The sequence below is a fragment of the Sinocyclocheilus anshuiensis genome, unplaced genomic scaffold (assembly GCF_001515605.1).
Source record: "Sinocyclocheilus anshuiensis isolate Anshui unplaced genomic scaffold, SAMN03320099.WGS_v1.1 scaffold540, whole genome shotgun sequence".
In the NCBI taxonomy this organism is placed as follows: domain Eukaryota; kingdom Metazoa; phylum Chordata; class Actinopteri; order Cypriniformes; family Cyprinidae; genus Sinocyclocheilus; species Sinocyclocheilus anshuiensis.
Genome location: NW_015555733.1, coordinates 229,977 through 250,762, shown reverse-complemented (window position 1 = coordinate 250,762; position 20,786 = coordinate 229,977). Strand labels below are relative to the sequence as shown.

Genomic DNA, 20,786 nt, shown 5'->3' with positions numbered 1-20,786 from the left:
ATATATTATTTAAATGCATTTGAATATATCTTATATTTTCCCATTACAGATATATATAAACATATAGTAATGAGAAAATTATATATATATATAGATATATATTATTTAGAAACATTTTTATGTCTTTATTTTCTTTTGCATTACAGTAACAATGTCATAATTCAAGTCATAATTATGCCATAATTCTTAAAATATTACTGTTTGAAAAGTAGACTTCATTTTCTCTAAGCAAAAAATTGTCTATATATTTGAAGAGTTCATTTGCAAAAACCGATAAATGCCACTTTAAAAAAAAAAGAGCTGATTGCCTGCATTATTCTCCACATATCGAGGATGGATAATTTCGACGAACTTGATGAACCTGTGATATCTTCTTCAGGGCGAAAAAGGACAATAAAAGCTGAAACGTTTTCATGGAACCTTGCAAAAGCAGCGCGTTACAATGGTGAGGGAAAAGCTCCGTGTATTGCGTGTAATCGCATCCATACAGTTTATGATCACAACAACAACAACGTTTGTCAGGCATCTACATTGTCATGTGAGGAGATTACAAAGATTAAACCAGTGTTTTTTTAAACTCTAAAACAAGAAATGTGGAGTTATCGTTTTGCCAAAAAACGACTGTTGGAGTTATCTGCTCTTGCTATAAAACACACTTTTAATATGTAAAAAAACCATACTTTCAATGAACTTTAATTTTGTAAATTGCCTGTATTTGTTTAAGTTATTATTACTTAATCAAAACAACCCAACTGCAGTTTGATTTATATTACTTGGAATGCGCAATAAAAAAAAACGTGATTTCTGAAAAAAAAATTAAAATGGAGTTATCGGTTTTTGCAAATGAACTCTTTAGTTTTTGACAGGTTTTGTGTGATCCATTAATTCATTACTGAGTGTAAAGTGCGTTTTCATGTGTGTTTAGGTTGGAATGGGTGGAAATCATCGAGCCGCGCACCCGGGAGCGCATGTACGCCAACCTGCTGACGGGTGAGTGTGTTTGGGACGCCCCGGCGGGCGTGCAGATCAAGCGCAGCGGACAGGACCAGTGGTGGGAGCTTTTCGACTCCAAAACGTCCCGATTCTACTACTACAACGCTTCTACCCAGTGCACCGTCTGGCACCGCCCAGACAGCTGTGACATCATCCCCCTCGCCAAACTACAGACCCTCAAGCAGAACACCAACACGACTCCGCCCACTGCGACCAGTGCCTCCGCCGACAGCAGCCCCGCCCGCAGCGCCGTCAGCACCACATCCTCGCAGGAGCAGGAGGAGAAGACGTCCACCGCCGAGGAGGGAGACAGGTGAGCGCATGCCAGATCTTAAAGGAACACTTCACCCAAAAATGAACATTAGCTGAAAATGTGCTCACCCTCAGGCTATCAAAGATTAGGGTGAGTTTGTTTCTTCATCAGATTTGGAGAAATGTAGCATTGCATCAGTGTCTCAGCAATGGATGCTCTGCAGTGAATGGGTGCCGTCAGAATGAGAGTCCAAACAGCTGATAAAAACATCACAATAATCCACAGCACTCCAGACCATCAGTTAACATCTGGAGAAGACAAAAGCTGAGACAAATCCATCATTAAGACATTTTTAGCTAAAATACGAGTTTATAATCCATAATAACGCTTCCTCCAGTGAAAAAGTGGTCTGGTCTGAATCAGGAGTGAAATCTGCACAGATCAAGCAGCGTTTAAACGGCTCTAAACAAATATGTGGCTGGATTTTGATGTGAGAGACAACAGGAGATGGACTTTTTCACTGCAGGAAGCGTTATTATGGATTATGGGCTCGGATTTTGACCAGAAGCGATGGTTCAATGTTAAAATGTCTTAATGCTGGATTTGTTTCAGCTTTTGTCTTCTCAAGATGTTAACTGATGGACTGGAGTGCTGTGGATTATTTGTGGATTATTGTGATGTTTTTCTCAATTGTCTCTCATTTAACCAAAATACCAATAATAACCAGGGCGGAAAAATCTTCCAAAATGCAGGTCTTTTAACTGTAAACAAGCCCGAAATACACTGGGACTCTTATTTTGAAATGTCTATGCTTTGCTATTGCTGGATCTATTAGCTTAAAATGTGAGGTATTAATTTATAGCTTTTATTTAATGAGATCATCGCTTTTTGAAGTATAATAATCACATCAGGCAGTATCACAATTCCTATTTTTCTATCCCTAAATTCAAGACCTCTTCAATTGATAAGACATTTTTTATAGCATTTATGATATCTAAGACTTTTTAAGCACTCACTGAGCCTTTTTTATTTGCAGACATGCTCCTAAATACATTTTACAGGTCGCACACATCTATTTTTTGTCTGAGACGCTAGTGAAATGCTCGCACTGTCGAGCCCTGGAGGAACTGACACGGAAAACATCCCAGAATCCCTTTTGATTTCACTCTGAGACCCAGACGACACCGGAGGAAGTCAGATTTCATTTAGTTTGACCGTCTGAGCCAGCTTCCTCCTTACAGCCGGTCTTCAGACGCTCTTTAAGACGGACAGCTCTTGTTTTTAGTTGTTTCATTAGATTATCGCTGTAAGTGGTTTTGAAAGCTCGACTGGACCAGAAATAAATAGCTTCCTGTTGAGACTTCAATAATATATGTGCACACTACAATACTATTCATGCTATTTTTGCAGTATATAGTATGTACACTAAAAAAAACATATATATATACAGCATGTATATATATTTGTTTGTTTTTTTTTTGGGGAAAATTTGAGTTTTTGCTTAAAACATGAATAACTATCTGCTAATTGGGTCATTAAAAGAATCTTGTTTTTTTATTTTGAATTAAGTTATTTTTCTTGCCTCGTTGACGGATACTTTTTCTTGTTTTAAGCAAAAACTCATTTAATTTTGATACACTTTTCGGAAAATAAGATGTAATATCTTAAGCCTTATGTCTAAGTCTTGATTTAGGAATATTTATATATTTGTACTGGAAAACAAGACAAAAATACTGATTAAGAAAATCTTTTTTTTTGCATTAAATGCAATTTTCAGACTGTTGCACTCTATTCCATGCATACAGAAAATCAACGTACTGTACATAGAATACATACTGTATACTGCAAAAATAGCATAAATAGAATTATTGTGTGTAAGAAAATTATAATTTTTTTGTCCCTAGAGAATTAGGTTGTTTTTTTTAGCAATAACAGTATAACCTTTCCAGACAGACCTACCATAAGCTCTGAGGTTATTAAACGATGCATTATGCCTCCATAAAAGCCACAAACTCAGTGTGATTTTGCTTTTAATTGCTGAAATCTTTCCGGAAACCTGAGAAAAATGGGCAGCCCGAAAACATTTGCACGGTTGATGACGAATGGCTTGACGCTTAATAGTGAGAGATATGTACGATTTTGCATGTGCATTAAAAAATGAATGGAATAAAAGGTATGATTGAAGAAAACAGGCATAGCACTTCAAGCTGTTTTTTAGATTTAATATTCCAACGGTGTCACACTTAAATAGTTTCATCCCATGAGGAGTGCGGGGACAAGGAAGGGAGGGTCGTGAAATGATTTTGTGTGACAGAGGAGGAGGAGGAGGCAGAGGGAATGAAAGAAGCATAGAATGTGTAAATTGATTTGAAGATCGGATATCCATGAATAATTAATATCCAGAGGAAAACACTGCTCACTTTGTAGTGGGTCTCTTGCTCGAGAGAGAGACGGAGTGAGAGATAAGTTTCTTGTGTTCAGAGTTTTAATCCGGCTACTAAAGAAGTGAACACACACACACACACACACACACACACACTTGGCTGTGTAATCCAGTCTGGTCATGGGGAGCCTTCAGAGGGCCGTGGTGGCCAAGTGCTGAATTGATTTTACACACTTCTTTTCTTGATACTTAGAGGCCTTTTCTGTGCTCTTTAAACTCACAGAACTCTTAGATTTTGATCTTTCAAAATTGCCCTTGAAAGGCTTGAAGGACTGAGATTTTTAATGGTGCTCGATTTGAAGTCAAGCATCACTTTTATTATTGCTATAGTTAGTGTTAGTGATTTGAACAAACCCAACATTTTCATCAAAGTACTCTACTCTTACTTCTTTTCAACTGATATCATCACTCCCTCTTATTAAATCTCTCTTATTTTATCCTCATGGAAAAAATCCCACTCAGTCATTTCTTTCCCTCATTGAATATTTGGTAATTCTTGGAAATTCATCACATTTAAGAAGTAAAATGGTTTGTGATCATTTCAGAACAAACTTGACTTTTTGCACTGGAAAATGAATTTTGAGATCTGAAGGTTAAGAAATGTCTACAGAGCAAAATAGGATGGCTTATTTTATTCAAAATACATTTTTATATTTCTATTATTATATTTTTTACTTTTCATGATATGGCCCTTTTAATAAACATTTATTTACTACTGCATATTCAAGGAGATTTATTGTAAATAGTAAAATAAAATAAGATAAGAATATCTTTTTATTAAAAAATAAATGTTTGTATTTTTATTTTGTTTTGTTTTACTTTTAATGATATGTCCGTTTAATAAACAGTAAAGAAAATCAGATTTATTATTAAATAGTCTTATTTATAGTCTTAACTATTTATTAAAGAGGAATGAAACATGAATATCACAAAGTTAAAATAGAAAAACAAAATAAAATGAAACAACAAAAAATTAAAAATATAAATGTTTATATATGAAGAGTTTGGTTCTAAAACGCGATAAACGCCATTTAAAAAAAAAAAAAAATGAGTTCCCACCAAAATCAGTATTGTTTCTGGTCGGTATTGAAAAGTCCATTTTTAATTTGACGCAAAATGCGATATCCGCTGTGTTATTCTGTCATGTGTTCTCCCTTTCTTTCCAAACCGGCGACAAACGCCAGTCTCCCTTCTCTGCAGAATGCGATACATCTGTTCAACCAATTACAGCGCACCATTCCATGCATTGTAAACAGTAACAACCAATCACAGCGCACCATTCCACGCATTGTAAACAGTAACTGGCAAGCTACACAATATTTCATTCATAAACGCAGATGAATCGCCTTCGATTATGAACACGATATTGCGTAGCTTGTCAGTGATCTACGGCTCTGTGTATTAAATGCCGCTCCAGCTGAAAGCATGTGATGGAGATTTACTACTAATCACAGAACCGGCTTTACTGACGAGATGCGCATGACAATCGCATGTGATTTATCGTGCATCCCTAAACAAATTAATAATTTTGAGGGCATTGATGAACCTGTGGTGGTTTCTGCGGTGGGGAAGAAATGTAAGCTATTAATAAGATTAGTATTGACCAAGTTCAGAGGCTGTCATATGTGGATCAACTTACTTTGTTGTGTATTTTCAACAGTTTCAATATGAAAAATAACTTTTATATTGATTCAATGGATTTATTGCATTTTGGGGAAAAAATGATCAGTTTTATAATAAATCTTTGAAAATCAAAATCTGGATTTGAGTTTTTAATGTTATTTTAACCTAATGATGCTATGTGAAAGTTTGAAACAGAAAATAGTGGTTTTCATCTGGCCACTTTCTTGGTAAAGAAAACACATTTTTACTCAAATTAATCAAAATGGATTTATACATTTTTGGAACCAAACTCTTCATATGTTCATTTATTGAATCTTTTTATTTTACTTTTCATTGTATTACTCCTTTAATAAATAGTAAAAAAATATTTTTATATATTTCTTATTAAAATTATTTATTTTAACATTTGTTACTATTTTCTTTTTACTAAAATTTTTTTTATTTTCTTTCGTTTAGGTTCAGATGGGGCACTGGCACCAGAGAGCGGATGCTCATCAAAGTGTCGGATCGAGAACCCAGTTTTCTGACGCAGGGAAACGGATACTCCAGTTCTTCCCCACGCTCCAGATGCTCGTCCAGCAATGCTCCTTCCGACCCCGAAGCCACACCTTTTTCTCTGCCCGACCGCCCGTCATCGCAGTCTCCGTTTCTGAAGAGAGCGGACTTGGGCAGCACTCAGCGGCGCTGCTCGGGCGATTCCCAGCCATCGTCCCCCCGCTATGCTTACGAGCCTCCTTTGTACGAGGAACCGCCCTCGGAATACCAGTCCCCGCCTATTTATGAGGAACCGCCCACTGACATGCACTGCGACCAGGCCTTTTTTGGCTCCGACAGGTCTCCAGCGCGAAAACCAGGTCTTTACCACTCTCCCAAGCAAAGCCCGTCTCCTTACGGTCAACTGGTGTTGATGAGACAGCGGAGCTCTACGCCCGAGAAGACGCCCAATCAGGGCGATCAAGACTATAACTCGAGTGGGCGGGACTACAACTCTGCGGGGCGGGACTACAGCTCCAGTGGGCGGGATTATAGCTCAGGCATGAGGGAGTACAGCTCCGGTGGGCGGGAGTATAGCGCCGCTGGGCGGGAATATGTAAAGCAGCTAGTTTATGTCGAGCAGTCTGGCTCCTCCCCTCGGTTTAGGACAACCGAGCGTCTGCTGAGCTACGGGACGACCAGTTCAAATAGCCTGTCAGCCGGATTTTCTTACGGCGGCTCCTTTACGCTACAGCACAGTCATGATCTCAACGGTGGCAATCGGAAACGTAAGAACCGGAAGCCGTCTTTGCCGGGAGGAGAGGGCGACGGCATGGGGTCCGGTCTCGGGGCCATGATCACCCAAGCCCGGTTGGCATGGGAGGCTCAGCAGATGTTACATCAGCGAGGGGGCGTGTCTTCTGACCAGGGAGGGAAAGACGGGTATGAAAGTGACGGGGCGACACCCCTGCCGCTGCCTGGTCCGGTGGTGCGGGCGTTCAGCGAAGACGAGGCTCTTGCGCTACAGGAAAGCCACTGGAAGCGCGCCACCCTGGACAGACTGGCATTTCCTCAGACGCTGCTAGAAAAGAGTCTGTCAGTGCAAACCAGCCTGGCATCACCTGAACCTTACCTCCATCCCTCGCAGGTAATGCACAACGACATGCGCGTTGCATCAGAAACTCAAAACATTGCAGAGATTCCCATATTTATGTCACTGCAGTGGATGGGAGGTCATTACCAGATTATTGCGATACCTGGGACACATTACAGTCCTGATTGCCATTTATTTTAGGTGCTGCAATACTCTGCAACTTTATTTTATGATTTATGTGAGTCAACCATCACCTTTACAGTTAGTTACTACTTCAGGTTAATCCTCTAACTTTCTAACCTCTAGTATTAGGCTAATGATACACGGGGCAACTTTTTGAGCAATGTTGCCGAGCGATGTTGCTTGGGCACTTTACCATTGAGAATGGTCAACAAATTTCTATCTGGATACTTTAGTTCAGTCGTGGACGAGTCCTAAATTCATGTGTCTTGTTAGGGAGAGCTGCATAGTTACTTTACTAAGTAATTAAATGCACTGTTCTCATCTTCTGGACCATAAAAACAGTGAAAGATCCCACAGGCGTGCACTGTAGGAAGCATTGCAATGATCTAAAAACCTTCCAGAACCCCCTAGCAACTACTTAGCAATGGTCTAAAAACCAGGAGATCTCAAATTTAGAGGTGCAGGACTCTTTTGGTGTGAAACAGTAAAGCACCCTAGCAACTGCATAGCAACACTTTAAAAACCGCCCAGAAAGCCTTAGCAACTGCATAGCAACATGCTATGAAACCTCCCACAATGCTCTAACAATGCTCAAGCTCTAGCATAGCATCGCTTTAAAAACCTTCTGTAGCACCTTAGCAACTGTATAGTAATGCCTTCGAAACCTTCTGTAGCACCTTAGCAACTGCATAGCAACGCCATAAAAATGCCCAGAATGACCTAGAAATATCATAGCAACGCTTTAAAAACATTATGGAATGTTGCAACTGTATAGCAACACTTTCAATACACTTGTACTAAAAATGATGAAATATTGGATTGTTTACCTTCATGTCACGTGACCATTGACCAACATCAGAGAACTATGAATATGAGATTTAAAAATGAACTTTAAATCTCAGGGGTGTTTCAAGCTCAAAGGGGTTCAAATGGAAACACATAAAACATTGAGAATCACTGTTTTAATGAATGGAAATTGTGATTAGAGTGGAATAGAATATTATGAATGTAAGATACAATCAAAAACTAGAGGAATGCACTTAAAGAAACTGAGGCTTTATTAGACATTAGACACTGTTTTATTAACAGCTCAGATTGCGTTTGCTGATTGTGTGGTATGATGTCAGTTTCAGCGGCGCAGTAGAAAGTGTTTTTGGACACATTGGCGCTGAGGTCTTGAATGAGCTAGAATCCTCTGATGAGCTGAACTCTGAGCTCTTTCAGCCCAATATAATGAGCGTTTAACTGTCCTGAATCAGGCCTGACCTGCCGCTTAAGCGCTGCCAGTGAGATTAATTGGGCCGGCTGACCCTCAGACACCTGTTACCCAACCATCTTTGTTCTGGAGATACCGGGCTGAGCCGAGCTAAACTGTGTGAGAGTTTCCTTGGAGGATTTTTTAGGTTCTGCTCTATTTTCTGATAGTAATGGAGGCAGACAGCAGCTTCAGCAGGAACAGGCACGCAAACCTCCCATAATACCCCAGCAGCTGCGTAGCAACCCTCAAAAAACCTCTTAGAACACCCTAGCAACTGCATAGCAACACTCTAAAGAACACCCTAGCAACTGCATGGCGATGCTCTAAAAAACACCTAGTACGGCCTAGCAACTGCATAGCAGCACTCTGAAAACCTCTTAGAACACCCTAGCAACTGCATAGCAACACTCTTAAGAACACCCTATCAACTGCATGGCGATGCTCTAAAAAACACCCAGTACGGCCTAGCAACTGCTTAGCAACTCTCTAAAAACCTGTCAGAATCCCCTAGCAACTGCATAGCAACGCTCTAAAAACCACCCCAGAACACCCTAGCAACTGCATAGCAACACTCTAAAGAACACCCTAGCAACTGCATAGCGACACTCTAAAAACACCCAGTACGGCCTAGTAACTGCTTAGCAACTCTCTAAAAACCTGTCAGAATCCCCTAGCAACTGCATAGCAACGCTCTAAAAACCACCCCACAACACCCTAGCAACTGCATAGCAACACTCTAAAAAAACACCCTAGCAACTGCATAGCGATGCTCTAAAAACACCCAGTACGGCCTAGCAACTGCATAGCAACACTCTAAAAACCTGTCAGAATCCCCTAGCAACTGCATAGCAACGCTTTAAAAACGGCCGGCGGATTCGACGATGGAGTGTCCGGCGGGCTTGCGGCAACCACATGTGACGACCCCGGGCTGGACTCTGCTTCGTCCACGGTGAAAGCCGATGATCCACAGCGCAAAGTTGTTGTATTTCCTCAGCAACCAGCACAGATCAGCTCCAGGCATGACGAAGCAGATATCGTCCTCTTTTGGAAGACCAAACAAAGTAGTTTCGCTTTCACAACGAAACACACAGCGCCTTCACGACATGGCGGCGGCAACAACAATACGCCAAGTTACGCCTTCTTTCTTTGCGTGAACATTTGGGCGGCGTTATGCAACAACCAGCACGGATCAGCTCCAGGCATGACGAAGCAGATATCGTCCTCTTTTGGAAGACCAAACAAAGTAGTTTCGCTTTCACAACGAAACACACAGCGCCTTCACGACATGGCGGCGGCAACAACAATACGCCAAGTTACGCCTTCTTTCTTTGCGTGAACATTTGGGCGGCGTTATGCAAAGCTTCCCACATAGTGACGTAGACATGTGGGGGCGTGTTAGAACGAGCCGTTTTAGGTAGGTGTGGCTGACTCTTAACTTTTATAAAGAATATCTCTTTGGATTTGAGACTTTAGTCTTTGCAACTTTACAGATCTTCTTTATGGACCAAGAGCTTGTAACACTCCAAAGAGAAAGGAAAAATTCAAATCGCATCATATGATCCCTTTAAGGACCTGCGGGAGATCTGCATTTAAGATAGCCCGTCGGGCAGAGTGGTGATACATTTTGGTAGCCCGACTGGAAAACACAATAGCCCCGGGACGTCGGGCTACCGATTTTGCGAGCCCTGCTCTAAAAACCTGTCAGAATCCCCAAGTAACTGCATAGCAATGCTCAAAAAACCACCCAGAACACCCTAGCAACTGCATAGCAACGCTCTAAAAAAGGGCCGGTTTGTTGGTGTATGTGATGCTTCTCCATTTGCAGTGTTTTCTGGGAGTTTTCAGGCGGTTTCAGTGTGTTTGTCCAGCAGATCACACGCACACACACACACACACACACACACATACACACACAGACACACCCTGCTGTTCCACATCAATATTTAAGCGTGTGCAGTTTGTAGAGTGCTCACGCTTATGTAAGGCATCACACTCACATCACCAACACGCACGACTGACATCGCCACATTCCACACCTAACATCAAAATCAAACATCTAACATCAGAAATTCAAGCTTGTTTTAGGACTGTTAAAGGATTAGTTCACTTCCAGAATGAAAATTTCCTGATAATTTACTCACGCCCATGTCATTCAAGTTGTTAATGTCTTTCTTACTTCAGTTGCAAAGAAATGAAGGTTTTTGAGGAAAACATTCCGGGATTTTTCTCCATATAGTGGACTTCAATGGAGATCAAAGGGCTGAAGATCCAAATTGCAGTTTCAGTGCAGCTTCAAAGGGCTCTACATGATCCCAGCTGAGGAATAATCTAGCGCAACCATCTGTCATTTTCTAAAAAAAAAAAAAGTATATACTTTTTAACCACAATTGCTCATCTTGCACTATCTCTGTGATGCGCAGTGTTGGGCAAGTTACTTCCAAAATGTAATACATTATATATTACTAGTTACTGTCTTTTGAAAGTAATTAGTTACATTACAATATTGCTGTCTCTGAATTGTAATGTTACACTACTTTTGAGTTACTTTCACCAAAATATCCACGGAAATTTGACTAGGCATTTTAAAATGCTAAAATGTAGTTTATTGCTGCTCATTATACATCCATGCAGAGGGTGATTTGGTAGGTCTGCTATAGCATAAAAAATTATAAAATCATATTTAGGTTACGTTGTAGTTTAGGTTAAAGTCAGATAAGCACAAACCGCATTATTACATTCAGAAATAATACCGGTAATTAAAGCGGAACGTTATAATGTACAAACAATTATAGGCCTAACATAATAGCTAGCCTTGTATTTAGAACACAACAAGAATTAAAAATATAATTTGCTAAACAAACCAAAACGAATTAATTTAAAGCTAGACTAAAAGCAAACGCCGTTGTTCTAGACGCAGACTACCTCTCTCATTCGGCACGAATCCAATTAAATGTTTCCATATACGTTGTGTATGTGAATGCTAAACTATTATTTATTATGAAAACCAGGCTTTGTACTTAACTTGCTTTCCGCACACAAAAAAAATCATCCTCTTCACATGAGCAAATATGTGCTTGGCCCGAGCCCAGGCTGAACGGCACGGATTGTACGATGGAATATTAAAATTAACCAGTGTAGCTGTATGTTTGGTTGACTATATTTTATTCTGATAATGAACAGGCTGCAGAAATACAACAAAAACACTCTGTCATTTTTTGGTCATACAGATTATTCGAAACTGCAGTGAGTCTGTCATCTCGGTTTTCTCTCCGTGAACTTGTTTGTACACCGCGTGCATAATTAATAGGCACGTTGATATTCTGATGATATTTTTTTTCCAAGCACATTTTACCAATTCCAAACCACATCAATCTTAATAACTACTATTCATTTAGTATTTAATCATTTATGAGTTATGTATGTACATATTACTTCATGTAATTGTCCATGAAGGCTGGAAGTGAAAAACTCCTTATATTCAGGTGTGCAGAATTATTAGGCATGTTTTCTTTTACTGATAAAATAAGCCAAAAAAGAGGTTTAACTCAGACTGAAAAGTCAAAAATTATTCAATCCCCATGAGAAATATTAAAAACTAATGCAATACAGAAATTGCAAAGTTAAGACATGACCATTGGACAGCAAAATGCTCACTGGGTCAGCGGGGTGGAGAAGAAAAGACACACGTTAACTGCAAAAGATTTAATAATTAATGTGAAGAATTAGGTGTGAAACCATCAGGAAGCATTTAGTCTCCAGCGCCAGCATTTTCCAGAACTGCAGCCTTCCTGGAGTCTCCAGAATTACAAGGTGTCAGGTTCTCAGAGACTTTGCTTGAGTAAAAAATCCTAAAAGATTACCCTCATTTAATAAGAATAACATGCTGAAGCTGAAGTATTGTGAAATACAAGAAGACTAGTTTTTTATAGGCTTTATGGACAGATAAGTTGTGAGTGACTCTTGAAGGACCAGCACCACATCCTCTTGTAGAAGAATTGATCTTCCAGAATCTGGCAGTAAGTTTTAGGAGCTCATTTTTAGTCAATTCTGCAAGACAGACTTTTCAGGATATGGCGTGGAATAAAAATGAGCCCCTAAAACTTACTTAACATAATATTGTTACGTTTTTAATGCGTTACTCCCAACACTGGAGATGCGCATGCAACACTTCACATTACGTAAACGCGTTGGAACGGTCACGCGCTGTTAGTTCTTCGTCTGTGTACTCCGGTTCAAAAATGGTTGCTTGGGGATTTTAGACGGTTTTTAGCGTGTTGCTATGCAGTTGCTAAGGGTGTTCTGATATGTTTTAGAACGTTGCTATGCAGTTGCTAAGGTTGTTCTGAGTATGTTTTAGAACGTTGCTATGCAGTTGCTAAGGTTGTTCTGAGTATGTTTTAGAACGTTGCTATGCAGTTGCTCAGGGTGTTCTGAGTATGTTTTAGAACGTTGCTATGCAGTTGCTAAGGGTGTTCTGAGTATGTTTTAGAACATTGCTATGCAGTTGCTAAGGTTGTTCTGAGTATGGGTGCGTCTCAATCAGCTCCCTAGCTCCTGAGCTCGTGAATCAGTTGCTATGCAGTTGCTAAGGTTGTTCTGAGCATGCTTTAGAACGTTGCTATGCAGTTGCTAAGGTTGTTCTGAGCATGCTTTAGAACGTTGCTATGCAGTTGCTAAGGTTGTTCTGAGCATGCTTTAGAACGTTGCTATGCAGTTGCTAAGGTTGTTCTGAGCATGCTTTAGAACGTTGCTATGCAGTTGCTAAGGTTGTTCTGAGCATGCTTTAGAACGTTGCTATGCAGTTGCTAAGGTTGTTCTGAGCATGCTTTAGAACGTTGCTATGCAGTTGCTAAGGTTGTTCTGAGCATGCTTTAGAACGTTGCTATGCAGTTGCTAAGGTTGTTCTGAGCATGCTTTAGAACGTTGCTATGCAGTTGCTAAGGTTGTTCTGAGCATGCTTTAGAACGTTGCTATGCAGTTGCTAAGGTTGTTCTGAGCATGCTTTAGAACGTTGCTATGCAGTTGCTAAGGTTGTTCTGAGCATGCTTTAGAACGTTGCTATGCAGTTGCTAAGGTTGTTCTGAGCATGCTTTAGAACGTTGCTATGCAGTTGCTAAGGTTGTTCTGAGCATGCTTTAGAACGTTGCTATGCAGTTGCTAAGGTTGTTCTGAGCATGCTTTAGAACGTTGCTATGCAGTTGCTAAGGTTGTTCTGAGCATGCTTTAGAACGTTGCTATGCAGTTGCTAAGGTTGTTCTGAGCATGCTTTAGAACGTTGCTATGCAGTTGCTAAGGTTGTTCTGAGCATGCTTTAGAACGTTGCTATGCAGTTGCTAAGGTTGTTCTGAGCATGCTTTAGAACGTTGCTATGCAGTTGCTAAGGTTGTTCTGAGCATGCTTTAGAACGTTGCTATGCAGTTGCTAAGGTTGTTCTGAGCATGCTTTAGAACGTTGCTATGCAGTTGCTAAGGTTGTTCTGAGCATGCTTTAGAACGTTGCTATGCAGTTGCTAAGGTTGTTCTGAGCATGCTTTAGAACGTTGCTATGCAGTTGCTAAGGTTGTTCTGAGCATGCTTTAGAACGTTGCTATGCAGTTGCTAAGGTTGTTCTGAGCATGCTTTAGAACGTTGCTATGCAGTTGCTAAGGTTGTTCTGAGCATGCTTTAGAACGTTGCTATGCAGTTGCTAAGGTTGTTCTGAGCATGCTTTAGAACGTTGCTATGCAGTTGCTGAGGCCTTCTGGGAGGATTTTAAAGTTCTCAGTAACTCACATGATTAGAGGATTCATCGGTGTCTGGAGCTCAAACGCTGCATGAACACACACACACACTTAAGTCACAGTGTTTCAGATGTTCGTTATGATGCTCAGCAGACTCACAGGAATCATTAGCACTGATAATTGCTCTGCTTGCTCAAATGAACTGTATTTCTGGAGCCAAGAATATGAAGTCATTCAGGAAGAAGCAAGGACAGACTGTCCCTCATGGTCTCATGGTCTTCACGCACGGCTGAAGTCAAACACCTTCTGAAACACTCCACAAACATCAGATGCTGAATTACAGTCAATCAGTTTGTTTGCTCAGTTTGGATTTATTATTATTATTATTATATTATTATTACAACATTCCTGTTGTTGTTTTATTTTCTTATTTTTCTTACCCCAACTGAATTTTATTCTCTTTTTTATTTTCTCGTTTTTTTTATTATTCTTTTAGAACGTTGCTATGCAGTTGCTAAGGTTGTTCTGAGCATGCTTTAGAACGTTGCTATGCAGTTGCTGAGGCCTTCTGGGAGGATTTTAAAGTTCTCAGTAACTCACATGATTAGAGGATTCATCGGTGTCTGGAGCTCAAACGCTGCATGAACACACACACACACTTAAGTCACAGTGTTTCAGATGTTCGTTATGATGCTCAGCAGACTCACAGGAATCATTAGCACTGATAATTGCTCTGCTTGCTCAAATGAACTGTATTTCTGGAGCCAAGAATATGAAGTCATTCAGGAAGAAGCAAGGACAGACTGTCCCTCATGGTCTCATGGTCTTCACGCACGGCTGAAGTCAAACACCTTCTGAAACACTCCACAAACATCAGATGCTGAATTACAGTCAATCAGTTTGTTTGCTCAGTTTGGATTTATTATTATTATTATTATATTATTATTACAACATTCCTGTTGTTGTTTTATTTTCTTATTTTTCTTACCCCAACTGAATTTTATTCTCTTTTTTTTTTCTCGTTTTTTTTATTATTCTTTTATTTAGTTTTTATTGCTACTTTTAATATTTATGTTTAAAAAAAAAAAAACGACATGATCTTTGTTTTTGTTTTATTTATTTTTTTCACTACAAAAAAAACAGCATTTTTGCATATAAATGCTAACAAGATCCATTTACCCAAAACAAATGATCAATTACTGTTTTTACTGAATTATTTGGAATTATTATTATTATTATTATTATTAATTTCTTATTTTTTCTTACCTCAACAGCAATTTGCTTTCTTTTCTCATTTTAATCATAAACCTTACTGTTTATTTTTTATTAATATTTATTTTTATTTTTTTTGCTATTTTTAAATATTTATGCGTATTTCAAGAAGCTATTTAAAGTAATGTTTGCCAGTTAAAAATAAACAGCATCATCCAATAGATAAATATTTATATTTGTAGTTTTCCCCTTCTTCAGAAATTGTACCAATTTCTCAGGTCCATGTTATTAATATATAGTGAGTTTTCTGTGTTGTTTTGTTACATGTACCTGCGTGTTTAACTTTGTACGACGCGTTTGGTAACAGCTGATGTTACTGAGGCCACGAGAGGAAAGCGCTTGAATCATGTGAAACTGTATAATTGCCTGAAGGAGGTATTTCTGCAGTCCTGCTGCTGTTGTTATTCTCATTATTTTGGAGCTTGACTCATTTCCTCTCGGTCTCCTCTTGACCTGCTCCTGCGGCTGAGGCGGCTTTAATATCTGTGCTTCCTCTGCTCTCAATGCTGCTCTTCAGCATCAACACACAATGTTTTCTTTCTTTCAGTCGGAGGATCTCGGAGCATGTTCTCAGTTCGAGGCCAGTCGAAACGCTCGCAACATGATGCCCAGCATGAGCTGCGGCGTCTTCCCAGAGTTCACGCTTCGCAAACCGTCCTCCGAGACGGACATCGAGAACTGGGCATCCAAACACTTCAACAAGCACACGCAGGTACACCAGAACACCCATTAAACCCTAGAAACCTACTGTCCAATGAATCATCATTGGATTGCATTGCATTATATGTTTTGATCATCTTTCTAAGACATATTATTGGAGATATAGATTGACGACTAATATTTATTTAATTTTATCTGCTATACTGTTATGGATCTCATTGATTTACATTACAAGATAAAAATGAATAAAAACTGTATGAACATTTAAAAATTATCAAATTAAAGACTATTTCAAAATATCAATAAAACTAAAAACCAAATAATAAAAAAACGATTAAAAATTACAAAAACACACAACAAACACTAAAACTAAAATTTACATGGAAAATTGATTTGTTTTTGTTTTTCTCTCACAATATCAAATATTCAAACTTTTTTTTTATATATATTTTTATAATATTTTGATATTTCATATGTGATTCTGTACAGGGTTGAAATGTGACACTGGAAAAGTAATCTTGGTTAAACTACAAACTCAAAAAATAGTTTAATTACTTGAAATGGAATAAATAATATAATACATTTAAAAAATATATTTCTTTTTAATTAGTTGCAAAGGCAATATTAATTTTTTATTTAGTTTTAGTACTAAAATAAATAAAACTAATAAAAACTGTATAAACATATATTTTTTTAAATTATAAAAAAATAAGAAAAACACTACAAAATTACTAAAACTCAAATTAAAATGAAAAATGTAAGAATAAATACAAATTCAAAATGTTAATAAAAACTAATAAGATTTACAAAAGCACACACAATTACTACAAATAAAAATGTAAAAATAATAATTATATGTGAGAATTTAAAAATAAATGCTAATTCAAAATATTATTAAAAACTAATAAACATTACAAAAACACAAAACAGGATTACTAAATCTAATATTAAAATGTCAAATATAAAATTAAAAACGAATTAAATTTTTTTATAATAACTAATATAACTAATAAAAATGACAAAATAAAACAAACTTACTTAAAAGTACAATTAAAATGTAAAATATCAAAATAAAAATTTATTCTAAATATTAATAAAAACGAATAAAAATGACAAAAACACAATAAAATGACTAAAATATTTAAATAATATAAAAAATATATATATATAAAATATAAAATAAAATGTAAAAATATAAATATATTTAAAAACAAAATTACTAAACTAAAATTAAAATGGAAAATATACAAATAAAAACGAACTAAAAAATTAATAATAACTAATAAAAAATGACAAAATAAAACAAACTTACTTAAAAGTAAAATTAAAATGTAAAATATAAAAATAAAAATGAATTCTAAATATTATTAAAAACTAATAAAAAAACAATAAAATGACTAAAACTAAAATAAAAAATATTTTAATAATATTAAAAATAATTAAAATAAAAAATAAATATAAAATTAAATGTAAAAATATTTAAAAACAAAATGACTAAAACTAAAATTGCTCCTGTCTTCCAGGGTCTGTTCAGGAGGAAAGTGTCCATCGCCAACATGCTGGCGTGGAGCAGCGAGCCCATCAAGAAGCCCATGATCATGACGACGGACCGCACGGTGAAGCGCGAGGCCGTGGAGCTCTTCAGACTCATCCAGAGCTACATGGGCGACCGGCGGGGCAAAGGCGAGCCGCTGGCGGTGGCTCTGGAGGTGGCGGTGAGGGGCTGGAGCTGCCAGGGTCTGCGGGATGAGCTCTACATCCAGCTCTGCCGACAGACCACCGAGAACTTCCGCTACGACAGTCTCCAGAGAGGCTGGGAGCTCATGGCCATCTGTCTGGCCTTCTTCCCCCCGACGCCTCGCTTCCACAGCTACCTGGAGGGCTACATCTACAGACACATGGACCCGCTCAACGACACCAATATTGGCTATTGCTACAAATATACCCCAGCGACTTGAGACTGCTTTTGTGCTCCAGGGTCACAAATAATGACAAAGAAACTAATGAATTAAATTAAAAATGAGGTTTTGGCAATATTATTTTAAGACTTTAAAATATTTGCTATATTTGTATTAATATTTCATTTATAATAAGAGCATTTAAAATGAACACAGTCAGTGAAAATGTAAATATTATCTGTCTTATTTTGTGATTTTAGAAAAAAAAAATGTATTGTAGAATATTATTTCATAACTTAATTTTAAAATAACATTTTCTAAATACATGTAATCAGTGACATTTTATTATTTTATAACTTATACCAATTTAAAATATTTAAATGTATGTAATTATTGAAGATGTGATTGTAATGTAATCAGTATTGTTTTATTATTTTGAAAATATTATTTTATTGTAAATATTATTTTAAAACTTAGATGAATGTAATATATTTAAAACATTTAAAAATTAATAACATTTGCAATTTTATTATTTTGACGATATTATTTTCAAACTTACAAATATTATAATGTTATTATCTTATTGTTTTTATTTTTTATTAATTATTATTAATATTTGTATTCTATTATTATTATTTGAAAGCTTATAATATGAATTTAAAATATTTTAAATGGTATGCAATGTAACACATTGAATTAAATGTGAATTTTTTTTTATTAAAAGGCTAAAAAAGACTAATTTTGAAAAATATTTTAGTTTTTACGTTGAATGAATGGCTCAGTGTTTGCAGAGCGTCTGGCGTCTGTGCTCTAATGCGCTGCGTGTGTTAATTGGCTGTGAAGTGTCGTGGGGGTCTGGTTCGTCCTGCTATTTAACAGTTTTAATTAACATTCAGTTTCCGGAATTCTCCTGTTGCCCTGGAGACGTGTTTCAGACAGTCACGTGGTGATATGCACTTTGACAGCACTGATGCATGATGGGTATCATCGCACACGCGTGACGGGATGTGAAGCACATACATGTGTTTGGTGTGAAAGGTTGTGATGGCAGTGTCCTGTGGAGATTCCAGTGGGTTTGTGTGTAAATGTGTGTGTGTGCCAGACTCTCAGCGGGGTAAAGCTTCAAAACTCGGCTCCGCTCCAAACCCTAGTGTGCTGCCTACATAGGCGTCATTCAAAGCATCACGCACACATGCATAAAAGGTACAAAGGCAGGGATCCAAGTATGGAAAGTGTGGGATTTGATTTGAGTCATTTCCAGATCTGGAAAAGTATGAAAAGCAGAGTTTGGATTTTTTGTTTGTTTGTTTATTTAAGACTGTTGCCCTATATTGTTTTCTAAAATAAAACATTGAGGTTTTCTTAAAATAAATAAAGACATTTTTTTTTCCAAGTATTCTTCAAGTATTTTCTTTATGCAAATAAATAATACATGATTTCATCAGTAAATGTATTATACTGATAATTATTAATATCTATATATATCTGTATATTATAATAATTATACTGATAATGAAAATTATTATCCTGGATAGCATATCCTTCTATTATTTTGAAAATACAATTATGTAAATAAATGTAACAGTATATATAAATGTAATCAGTATTTTATTATTTCAATTTGAATAAATGAATTCAAAAATATTTAAAATGTGCATGTAATCAGTATTAATTTATTATTATTTTGACAGTATTGTTTTAAAACTTATACATTCAAAATAATATTTTCCTAATAAATGTAATCAATGAAAATATTATTTTCACAAATATAATATAAATTTAAAATATTTAAAATGAACACAATCAGTGAAAATGTGAATGTAATAAGAATTATTTTGGCAGTATTATTTTAAAACGCATAATATAAATTTAAAACAGTGTTTTCTGATCAGTGACAATATTATTTTCAAACTTAAATATGCATTTAAAATAATATTTTCTAAATAAATGTAATCAAATCAGTGATGATATTATCTTCAAAGATATTTAGTATGTATGCAACCAGTGAAAATGTGAATGCACTGAGTATTATTTTATTATTATTTTGACAACATTGTTTTAAGACGTAGCATATGAATTGAAAGTATTTAAAATCTACACAGTTTGTGAAAGAGTGCCAAATGTAATCCTGTATTTTAGCTCTGCAATTTTAATTAGATTGCCGCACATTGATGTTCATTGTTCATTGGATTTGTATGAGCTAAACATTTGGCAGCATAATAACATACTTGACCCATACAATGTATTTTTGGCTATTGCTACAAATATACCCCAGCGACTTAACACTGCTTTTGTGCTGCAGAGTCATATATATATCTGGAGAAGTCTCATTTTGAAATGGATGATGTGTAGGAGCTCGTCTGCAGACTCAGCAATCCCAGCATGCACTGTGATGATTTTAGCTCTGAGTTGTTTTCTGCTCTCTGTGTCTGCAGGGTTTGAACAAGCCCTCGATCGAGGAGATCGCTCACGCTCGTAACGCCATCTTCCGGCCCTCCATGTTCGGCTCGTCTCTGGAGGAAGTGATGGAGATGCAGAAGGACCGTTATCCCGACAGGCAGCTGCCGTGGGTTCAGACGCGTCTGTCCGAGGAAGTGCTGAACCTGAACGGAGACCAGACCGAGGGCATCTTCAGGTCACACATCGGCCTTCATCAGACATTTTTTATCTTATATATATATATATACACTAGCGGTCAAAAGTGTGGGATCAGTAAGACTTGTAATGTTTTTTAAAGAAGTCTCTTCTGCTCATCAAGGCTGCATTTATTTGATCAAAAATACAGAAAAAACCCCGTAATCTTGCAAAGTGTTATTACAATATAAAATAATGGTTTCTATTTTAATATCATTTCAAATAGAATTTATTTCTGTGATGCAAAGCTGAATTTCCATCATCATTACTCCAGTATAAAGTG

The 20,786-nt window shown here is 37.2% G+C and overlaps 1 protein-coding gene across 1 annotated transcript in view; it reads left to right on the top strand.

The window, feature by feature from the left end:
• arhgap39 (Rho GTPase activating protein 39) overlaps nucleotides 1-20,786 on the top strand; it is a 61,452-nt gene that overhangs the window by 25,899 nt on the left and 14,767 nt on the right. The window contains exons 2-7 of the mRNA XM_016466324.1: nucleotides 926-1,306; nucleotides 5,769-6,933; nucleotides 15,859-16,023; nucleotides 17,495-17,897; nucleotides 18,908-18,942; nucleotides 20,305-20,504. Of these exons, the coding sequence (XP_016321810.1) occupies nucleotides 926-1,306; nucleotides 5,769-6,933; nucleotides 15,859-16,023; nucleotides 17,495-17,897; nucleotides 18,908-18,942; nucleotides 20,305-20,504 (2,349 nt within the window). The remainder of the gene's footprint in view (nucleotides 1-925; nucleotides 1,307-5,768; nucleotides 6,934-15,858; nucleotides 16,024-17,494; nucleotides 17,898-18,907; nucleotides 18,943-20,304; nucleotides 20,505-20,786) is intronic.